We start from the raw sequence: 11057 nt of genomic DNA on the forward strand, positions 1-11057 counted from the left end.
GAAGTTAGTAAATTAATCAGATTTTTTGAAGAGACAGAGTCTTGTTATGTTGCCCAGGCTGGCCTTGAACTCTTAGGCTCAAGATCTTCCTGCTTCAGCCTCCTGAGTAGCTGGGACTACAGGCATGCACCACCATGCCCAGGAATCTGTAAATTTATTGATGATTAACATGAATGAAATGGACAGAGAAGACAGGACCTTAAAAAAATCTTTTAGTTCACATTTCTATTTTGAGAAGTCTGATTCTCACATGATTTATGAGAAAGTGATATGCTAAATCAGTTTGCCACAGCCATAGTATCTAACCAAAATGATTTCATGTGGGATTCTACACTATTTAAAGTTTAAATATCCCAATTGTGTACAGATTCAAATCATCTTTGATTAAACCCAAATCCTTCAGTTACTTTCCAAAGTAAAATATACATAAAGAGAATTACAGGCTGTGAGTGGTGGCTCATGCCTATAATCCTAATACTTCGGGAGGCTGAGGTGGGAGGTTCACTTGAGCTCAAGAGTTCAAGATCAGCCTGGCAACACAGTGAGACCTCGTCACTTTTTTTTTTTTAATTAAAAAAAAAAGAAAAAAAAAAGAGAATTATAGGCCGGGCGTGGTTGTGACTCATGCCTGTAATCTCAACACTATGGGAAGCCAAAGCAGGAGGATCACCTGAGTACAAGAGTTTGAGGACAGCCTGGGCAACATGGCAAGACCCCATCTCTACCAAAAAAAAAAAAAAAAAAAAAGTAGCTAGGCATCAGGATGTGTACCTGTAGCCTCTGCTACTTGAGGGGCTGGGGTGAGAGGATTGCTTGAGCCTAGGAGTTTGAGGCCGTAGTGAGCCATGATTATGCATGCCACTGCACTCCAGCTTGGGAGACAGAGTGAGAGATCCTTCCCCCATTCCCCCACACAAAAGAGACAATTACAATTCACATAGAAAAATGACCTCATCTGCTCAATGGAAGATGTTAACTAACTTTATTTTTTTTGACTACCTGTGACTAGCATTTCCATCTGCTCAGAATTTGACTCATCCAATAACTTCAACTATTGATAACCCTGGTGAGTTCAGAAATGAGGCAGACAGCCTTTTGGCAACAAAAGTAAATAGCATAAAGACCATGTTAAACTCAACGACTGTAGTCTTTAGGAGACTCAACTTTATTCTGAGCCCACTGTTTAAAAGAACCAATTCTACATATTTATCATAGCTACAGAAAAAAATAATAAAAGCTGTAAAAGAAAGAATTCTAGACTGGGTGTGGTGGCTCATGCCTATAATCCTAGCACTTTGGGAGGCCAAGGCAGGTGGATTGCTTGAACTCAGGACTTCGAGACCAGCCTGGCCAACATGGCAAAACCCCATTTCTATCAAAAATACAAAAATTAGCCAGGTGTGGTGGTGCATGCCTGTGGTCCCAGCTACTAGGGAGACTGCGGTGGGGAGGTGGGAGGACTGCTGGAGCCTGGGAGGCGGAGGTTGCAGTGAGCTGAGATCGCGCCACTGCATTCCAGCCTGGGTGACAGAGTAAGACCCCATAGCCAAAAAAAAAAAAAAAAAAATTCTGCAGTTGTTTACCTAATTTCTAAATCCATGCAGATTAAGGGGCAGAAAGGGACTTTACAGCTAGACACGCTGACAACTGTGAGTTTTAAACAGTGGGCTTTCTTTTAAACAGTGGGCTTTCAACTGACTGCTGTTAAGGCAAAGATGGGAAAACTATGAAAAACAAAAATCTTAAAATATAACAGTATGGGCTACCTAGTGATGAGGCAAATGGTATCACCCAGTTGAACATTCTCTCCCTCATTCTGGTACAGCCAGTAAAATAATCTTCGCAGTGGTGATTCTCAGACAATAATAAAAATTCAATTGTGAGGCTGGGCATTGTGGCTCACGCCTGTAATCCCAACACTCTGGGAGGCCGAAGAGAATGGATTACTTGAGGTCAGGAGTTCGAGACCAGCCTGGCCAACACGGTGAAACCCCATCTCTACCAAAAATACAAAAATTAGCTGGGCATGGTGGCGTGCACCTGTAATCCCAGCTACTCGGGAGGCTGAGGCAAGAGAACTGCTTGAACGCAGGGGTGGAGGTTGTAGTGAGTCAAGATTACGCCACTGCACTGCAGCCTGGGCAACAGAGAGAGACCATGTCTCAAACAAGAACAAAACCAAGGCCAGGTGTGATGGCTCACACCTGTAATCCCAGAACTTTGGGAGGCTGAGGCGGGTAGATCACCTGAGGTCAGGTGTTTGAGACCAGCCTGACCATTATGGTGAAACCCCGTCTCTACTAAAAATATAAAAATTAATTGCGCATGGTGGTGTGCACCTGTAACCCCAGCTACTTGGGAGGCTAAGACAGGAGAATCGTTTGAACCTGGGAGGTAGAGGCTGCTGTGAGCTGAGATCTCGCCACTGCACTCCAGCCTGGGCGAAAGAGCAAGATTCTAACTCAAAAACAAAAACAAAAACAATTATATTCAAAATATAGTTAGCCTTCCGTATCTGCAGTTTCCACATCTGCAGATTCAACCAATCACACACAGATAAAAAATACTGGGGGGAAAAAGCCATAAAAAATCAAGCAAATTTTAGGCAAGGCGCAGTGGCTCATGCCTGTAATCCCAGCACTTTGGGAGGCTGAGGTCAGAAGACTGCTGGAGACCAGGAGTTTGAGACCAGCCTGGGTAACACAGTGAGACTCTTGTCTCTACAAAAAATAATAAATAAAATAAGCCAAGCACAATTGTGCATTCCTACAGTTCCAGCTATTCAGGAGGCTGAGGTGGGAGGATCACTTGAGCCCAGGAGTTTGAGACTGCAGTGAGCTATATAACTGTGCCACTGTACTGCAGCCTGGGTGACAGAGGGAGATCCTGTCTATAAAAAAAAAAAAATAAAATTTATGGTCAGGCGTGGTGGCTCAAGCCTGTAATCCCAGCACTTGGGGAGGCTGAGGTGAGATCATGCCACTGCACTACAGCCTGGGTGACAGAGCAAGACTCTGTCTCCAAAAAAAAAAAATGATAATGAATAAAATTTAGGCTGGGCGCGGTGGCTCAAGCCTGTAAGCCCAGCACTGTGGGAGGCTGAGGCAGGCAGATCACCTGAGATCAGGAGTTCGAGACCAGCCTGGTCAACATGATGAAACCACGTCTCTACTAAAAATACAAAAATTAGCCCGGTGTGGTGGTACACGCCTGTAGTCCCAGCTACTCGGGAGGCTGAGGCAAGAGAATCATTTGAATCTGGGAGGAGGAGGTTGCACTGAGCCAAGATTGCGCCACTGCACTTCAGCCTTGGCCAAAGAAGGAGATTCCATCTCAAAAAAAGAAAAAAAAATTTAAACATGTTAATTAAAAAAAAATTACAGTGACAACTATTTACATAGCATTAACATTGTATTAGATATTTTAAGTAATCTAGAAATGACTGAAAGTACGCAAAAGGATCTGAAAAGGTAACATGCAAATATGTACTATATTATTTCATATAAGGAACCTGAGCATCCACAGATTTTAGTATCTTTGGAGGTCCCAGAACCAATCCCCCGGAGGATACCAAGGGAGGACTGCACTACACAAAGCAGGAAAATGTAATCAATTTCAGGAAAAAAATAGTTAAGCTACAGGAGGGGGAAAAGGTTGTGTAGTTATAAATTAGTTTGCAAATTCCTATGTCTTAGGAACCAAGCAGGTAGGCAAATAAGGGAATCCCACATAAGAAACATAGTAACTGCTCAATTAATCACCTTGCAAAGACAACAGGGAGTGGTGGGGGCCATGAGGCAATGGAAGACAGGAGCCCAATCCCCTTCAAGCCTCTTCCTGCTGTGCACAAAGGCAGGCCCAGCATTGCCAGATCTAATACTTTATAAAAACAGCTGAAATGTGATTTTTAAGTAAAATCTGATATTTAAATTTTGGCCTACTACATATGAGTCAAATAAGACAATTATGTGGACTCACAGCTATATATTGGCTACTTCTGGATAATCCTCATCTACTTAGAAATTCAACTGTCAAGACCAATTCATTCCTACATATACCAGAGAGCCAAGCTTTGATGTATTTCAGATACTTCTCAACACCTGCATCTTACTGCCAGGATGAATGGCCAAGATACAATAAAAACAAGAATTCCACATAGTTTAGAGTCTTACCTTACTCTCACTGACATCAGAAATCCATTCCTTTACTAAATTGTTCAATTTACCAAGAACCACCAGCCTATAAAAAAAAAATGCTTCAGATTAAAACAAACAAACAAATGAACAAACAGTATTTTTAAAAACCCATATAAGCAGTACCCTTTGTGTTGATGCTGGGGTAAAACCATAACATATATGTGATAATGCTATCACATCTATTGACACAGGGCCATCTCTTTGGCATTCTTGGATCCTTAACAGTGCCAAAGAGGTGATAAATCTGATTACAGTATTTTAGTTTTTGAGCTATTTTCAAAATTCAAAAAGCCTAATAAAAATCATAAAATTGCCTTCAATGAGGCTGTAAAGGCTTAGTGAACTGTCAACTTTCTTGGCTTTACTATGGAATTAATTCAATACAATGTGGTAATAGAAGCTAGAAGTCTCTCATTGCTAGTAATAGGTCTTTGACTAATTAAAATGGGGGAACTAATTACTGGCTAATTTCTGTCTAATAGTATTAAAGTAGTTTGGTATTATTAAAACAAACTTATAACCAATGGTGTAAATGAATGCACATTTAGAAAAGTAGGGTTTAGACATCCCATAGATAACATGCAAAACTGAACTTCTGTCCAAACTTACTCCTTCCTCAGTCTTCCACAAATAATGAAATTCCATCCTTCAAGGTGCCGAGACCAAAAATCTTGGCCATCATCCTTGACCCCTCACACACACATTCCAGTCATTAAACCCTAAGAACCCTACCTTTAAAATATATCCAGATTTCTACTTTTTATTACCTCTACGACCATCCTCCAGGTTCCAGCCACCATCATTTCCTCCTAGGGCTATTATAATGGCTTGCTAACTGGTTTCTCTGCTCTGCCCTTGCACTTCTCTTAAGATTACTCTCAATATAGCAGCCAGAGTGACTGTTAAAACTTTAAGTCATCATGTCAATCTTCTTTTCAAAACCCTAATAGCTTCTCATTTCACTCAGAATAAACCAAACCTTGACAACACCTTACAAGGTCCTAAGAGCTCTTGCCCTCCAAGCTCCTTCCCACCTTGCTTTCATTAAGCCTATATTTTCCTGCTTCCTCACTGCTCAGACACCCAGGGTATCTTGCTATGCACTCTTCAAATACACCACTTCAAGAGTTCTGCCTAGAACACTTTTCCCTCAGATAGACACATGGCTCCCTCCTTCATCTTTAAATTTTCCCTTAAATGTAACTTTCTCAATGAGGCTTTCCCTGAAACCTCTATCCCCTCAGCTTTTTCTCAGTAGCACTTACCATGTGTAATATTACTCACGAGTGTCATACTGGTATTATTGATGACAAATCTCTTCCTCTAACCCCTACCTAAAATGTAAGCTCCAAGAGGGCCAAGATTTTTCTTTTTCTCATTTCTGCACCTGTATCTAGAGACACAGTAGGTATTCAATATGTTCGCAGAATTAATGATTAAATAATGCACTGTCAAATATTTTATGGTTTTCAATGACATACCTGTGGTTCAATTCTTCTTCATCTTCAAACACTCCAAATGGTTTCATGGCGTCAATTAATTTCTGTGTGTAAATATGATCAATTTCTTTAGGAGATGCCAAACTAATTGGAGAGGTAATTCCATAATGCTTTTGTTGACGCTGGCTGTCCAGCACGGTGTTTCTGTTCAAGAAAATAAGAAAAATGAAACAAAAAATTTAAAGTATATACCATACTGATACACTGAATCTCTCAATCTACTCATGTTAATTTAGCTACCTTAAAAGTTTACTTAGTACTAACAGTAGTGGCAGACACTTTCTTTTAGAGGAAAAATGGGTATTTTATGTTTATGTTTATGAAGGGGCTATTCACACTGCCTGCAGCTTTCATGGTTAGGATGTTTTTTCAAGCCAAGCGCAGCATGTGTTGGCATCAAGACAATTGTACCAACACCACTCAGCTCAAACCCAGAGTTTGATTGGGATCTGTGCCAGGGCCACCTCCACTACCCTGCAGACTTAAGTCAAGTGCCATCCAGATTCTAGAATCTTTGAAAAGCAGTCAACCACTTGAAAGAAAGCTTTTAGTAAAAACAATGGGGTTTTTTCCCCAGGAAAGAAATGAAAACATCCCATTAGAAGGTCCTTGTGAAATAATCTGGCTTTTAAAAAGAAATCGCAATTAGATTTGTCCTTGGGAAACCGAGGTTAACATCCTCTGCTTGAATCAGAGTTTATAGTCCTAGTATTTTGTGATTCTAGTTAATTATTCTCTTCATTTTAGACTGGTACCCATACCATCTTCACATTGAAACAAAATTCTTTATACTACTGGCAATCGTTTGGAAGATACATGAGCCACCCTCCAAACATCTTAGCCATCAAGAAACTACGGTCTTGAATAAAGTACAACAGAAGTTCTGAGACTTTTTTTTCTTTTTGAGGTGGAGTCTCTCTCTGCCTCCCAGGCTGGAGTGCAATGGGGAGATCTCAGCTCACTGCAACCTCTGCCTCCTGGGTTCAAGCAATTCTCCTGCCTCAGCCTCCCAAGTATCTGGGATTACAGGCATGTGCCACCACACCCAGCTACTTTTTGTATTTTTAGTAGAGACGGAGTTTCGCCATGTTGCCAGGCTGGTCTCGAACTCCTGACCTCAGGTGATCCAACAGTCTCAGCCTCCCACGGTGCTGGGATCACAGGCGTGAGCCCCCCACGCTCAGCCAATTCAACTTCTGAGATTTTGAGTTTACACAAACTAATCAACTTCAAAATAAATTCTGGGACCAACAGGGGTTGGCAAAACTTCTAATTTTGCTATGAAAGTAAAAACATACACACTAAACGACCAACACTACCATTTATCTTCACCATGCTTCCTTGAAGGGCCATTAACACCAAGAGTAAGAATGTAATCTGAAAATCAGAAACAATCTTTCAAGTTGAATAAATTAGCCCTGTAAAAAATAACATACAATAGAGATCGTTTAATTGTTTTTGGATTTTAACTGGTCAAAACACTGTCTTACCACTACTAAGTACACAGAATAAGACACGCTGTAATAGCTAAAGATCTCATTAGAGGCCGGGCGTGGTGGCTCATGCCTGTAATCCCAGTACTCTGGGGAGGCCGAGGCAGGTGGATTACTTGAGGTCAGAAGTTCAAGATCAGCCTGGCCAACATGGTGAAACCCCGTCTCTACTGAAAACACAAAAAATTAGCTGGGCATGGTGGCGGACGTCTGTAATCCCGGCTACTCGGGAGGCTAGGCAGGAGATTCGCTTGAACCCAGGAGACGGAGGTTGCAGTGAACCAAGATCGCGCCACCGCACTCCAGCCTGGGCAACAAGAGCGAAACTCCGTCTCAAAAAAAAAAAAAAAAAAATCTCATTAGGTAGAGAGGGAGAAAGAATCAAATGGAAGATAAAATAGCCTGTATACCTTCCAAAATGACTCAAAAAAAAAAAAAAACCCAAAAACCAAAATACTGGTTAATTTATCTTCTGTATTTATTTTGTTGTAGAACAAACAAAACTTCAATTAGTTATTTCAAGTGGTAATTTCTTTTTAAAGATTTGGCTTTTTACCTCTGAGAAAGCTAGAGCAGTGTTTTGGTATTGTTTGTGTAATATATATGTAGATATATATGGTAAGTGAATAGGACAGAGTAATTATCTACATATCTATATAGTATCACTCAATCGCAATAATCCTAAGAGGTATTGAATAAGTGCCATTTTACAGATAAGTATCTGAAAGTCAAAGAGAGGACAAGCCAGAATCTGAACTCCAAAACCTCTTTCCACTACTCCATTCTCTCCTCCCTAACTACTTCAGCTCTGACACCATGATGACGGGCCTCACTTTTTTGCCTGTATGCTGACAAAGTTGGCCAACTAGCCTACTGGCCCTAAAATTCCAAATCCAGGTTCTGAACTTCCCCCATCTAGAGGGTAGGGGAAAGTAAACAACAGAATCCCACATTCCCTTCAAACCATAAATTTCACTTACAGGCAAACAACCTAGAGAAATTCTAGTTACAAGCGTACAAAGAGACACCTAAAAGAACGTTCACTGTCACATTGTAACATTAAAAACTTAGAAATAAAATAGTCACTAACAGGAAAAGAATTAAATTAGGGTGTATTCCTACAATAGAATACAATACAATAATTAATATTAGTTAATTACAACTAAAATACTGACATGAACAAAGCTCAGAGATACTATGTTGTGCTAAAGAAGTTACAGAATTCCAAGTGTGATACGAGTTAAAGTTTAAAAACAACTAGAACTATGCCAGTTATTATGAACACATGTGTATGTAGTAATAGCATTAAAAAACATGCAGCTACCATGATTCGAGGGCGAAAAAAAAGAAGTAAAATAAAAAACACGCAGCACCGATAAACATCAAATTCAAGACTGTGGAGACATCTGGAGCAAGAGATGATTGGGACCAGAGAAGGAGGTAGGAGTCCTTCAGATGTATCTGGAATGCTTGATTTCCTTTTAAAATAAATACATAGATACGCACATACACACCGTGTGTGTGCATGTACGTGTATGTGTGTACAGTTACGTTTTGGGAGAAATGGGTGGTGGCTCCACAAATGATGCTTATGGTATTCTCTACATTTTTCTGCATGTTTAAATTATTTCCTAATAGACCAAAATGAAAAGAAGCTACAACAAAATCTTGCCAAGTACGGGAACTGTTTCTGACTTATCAAAGTGTGAACAAGAGGTACAGACCGGTAGATGTTGTGGGTAGGTGGGGAAGCAGGGGGTGAGGGAGAGGGTGGGGACGGCGGTGAAAAGACTTCAGCCTCATATGAAAGAGAAACCCATGGGCTGCGATAGGTCTTTCACTCCTGAAGACCTGGAGACAGCCGGTCGGGAAGGGAGGAGGGGGAGGCAGGGGGATGGTATTTGCGCCAATGCAGACAGGAGCAGACGGGCTCAGACAGTGCTGGGTGCAGGCGAGTGACCGACAATTTCTCCCTACGGACACAGGCACCTCTTTCCCTCCTCATCCTTTTCTGAGGGCGTCCTCGGAGGCGGGACAGCTGGGGACTCCCGGAGTCCCCGAGTCCGTGCAGGGGTGGCCAGGTGAGCCGCCGGGTTTAGGGGAGGTGCCCTTGCGGACCGGCCGGGAACCGGGAAGGAGACCATCCCGGCGAGCTGCGTGCAGGGCGCAAGGGACAGGGAACGGAAACAAGGACACAGACGGACCACCTCAGCTCACCCCTACCCGCCTCACCCCAACCGCCGCCCCCCACCACTTACGCAGACATCTCTTTCATCGCTTCCTGCGTCTCCCTCTCCAGCGAGTGTTTATCGCTCTGGAGTCCTGTTCTTGCTGTTCCCTTCTCCCCCTGTTCACTTTCCTCCGGTCGCTAGTAGCTCGCTTGCTCGCTCACTTTCCCACTTACTATGGCTGAGGCATCCAACCGAGTAGTGAAAACACCACAAAACCGGCTCTATTTATGACAATACAGCGCGGCCGACGCCAATATGGCGCCGCTTCCCAGCCTGCCTCTCGCAGGCCTCAGCCCCGCCCCTAGAGGTCTGGACCACCCTCAGCCACGCCCCCTCTGCCTTTCGGTCCCGGGAGGCTCCGGGGCCCCGCCCACAAGCTCAGGGCTCTCAGTGTACCGTTGGTTCGAAGGAGCATTTATTTGGTACCCTCCTTTGTCCGCGGTACTGTCAATGCCGGTAGACCGCTTGGAAGGAAATTTGGAGATATGTTTTCCTTGCCTCTCGAATGGCAGCATATATCATACATTTTTTAAAAAGGTCACACCCTTGCCTAGCAAAAACTATTTCAACGCCTCCATTATCCTACATCTTTGATTTAATTATAGTTATACGTAATTAACTCACCAGTTGAGATATTGTCTCGAAAGGGTCACACCCAGGAACATACGACTTTAACACAAGTATCCCAGGGAAAAACAAGCTTGTAAATTGGAGGCTTAACTGTTCACTTCACCCCTAAGTACCACCTTTGATTAGTGACATTCTGGCATTTAGCTGACAGAGGTTGAAAATAATAGCTAGCAGTTTGCAATAGGATAAATCCCAGGCTGAAACAAAAATCTTACACTTTTAAATAGTGGAGATCATGTTCGATGTGAGTGTGGGGATGAAAATGAGAAAATAATAACCAATTTTAAAATGCTGAAAGGTAGAAGTAATTTCAAGCACTAAATCATTACAAAGAAAAGGAAGTCAAGAACTGCTTGCTCTTGAACATAACTCAGAGTCACAGTAAATAGAGATTACTTGCTGATTAATTCATTCAAAAATATTTATTGAGGCAGGATACAGTGGCTCACACCTGTAATCCGAGCACTTTGGGAGGCCAAGGTGGGAGAATTGCTTGAGGCCAGGAGTTCGAGAACAGCCTGGGCAACATAGTGAGACCCTGTCACTACAAAAAGTTTAAAAAAAATTAGCTGGGCGTGGTGGCCCATGCCTGTAGTCCCAGCTACTCAGGAGGCTGGGGTGGGAGGATCTCTTTGAGTCCCGGACGTGGAGGCTGCAGGAAACCAGGATGGCACCACTGCATTCCAGCCAGAGTGATAGAAGGAGACCCTGTCTCAAAAAAAAAAAAACAAAACAAAACAAAAAAAAAACTACAAAAAATATTTTTGAAAACCTGAGCAAGGTGCAGTGGCTCTTGCCTGCAATCCCAGTGCTTTGTGACGCCAAGGCTGGTGGATCACTTGAGGCCATGAGTTCTATTAAGACCAGCCTGGCCAACATGGCAAAAACCCGTCTCTACTTAAAAGCAACAACAAAAACCTGATGTGGCCTGGTGTGGTGGCTCACACCTGTAATCCTAACACTTTGGGAGGCTGAGGCGGGTGGATGACTTGAGGTCAGGAGTTCGAG

At 42.5% G+C, this 11057-nt stretch overlaps 1 protein-coding gene across 3 annotated transcripts in view; it reads right to left on the reverse strand.

Moving 5' to 3' along the window:
* Positions 1 to 9753, reverse strand: part of PAPOLG (poly(A) polymerase gamma) — a 42185-nt gene extending 32432 nt beyond the window's left edge. Inside the window, exons 1-3 of one of the 3 annotated variants that reach the window (XM_004029281.5) lie at positions 9447 to 9753; positions 5678 to 5839; positions 4173 to 4239 (exon numbers count right to left, since the gene is read on the reverse strand). In XM_004029281.5, coding sequence (XP_004029330.3) covers positions 4173 to 4239; positions 5678 to 5839; positions 9447 to 9463 — 246 coding nt within the window. In that variant the 5' untranslated portion in view covers positions 9464 to 9753. The remainder of the gene's footprint in view (positions 1 to 4172; positions 4240 to 5677; positions 5840 to 9446) is intronic. The other 2 variants (XM_055377949.2, XM_055377948.2) reach the window with 2 other exon arrangements.
* Between the last annotated feature and the right edge of the window lie 1304 nt (positions 9754 to 11057).

The sequence above is a fragment of the Gorilla gorilla genome, chromosome 12 (assembly GCF_029281585.2).
Source record: "Gorilla gorilla gorilla isolate KB3781 chromosome 12, NHGRI_mGorGor1-v2.1_pri, whole genome shotgun sequence".
Taxonomy (NCBI): domain Eukaryota; kingdom Metazoa; phylum Chordata; class Mammalia; order Primates; family Hominidae; genus Gorilla; species Gorilla gorilla.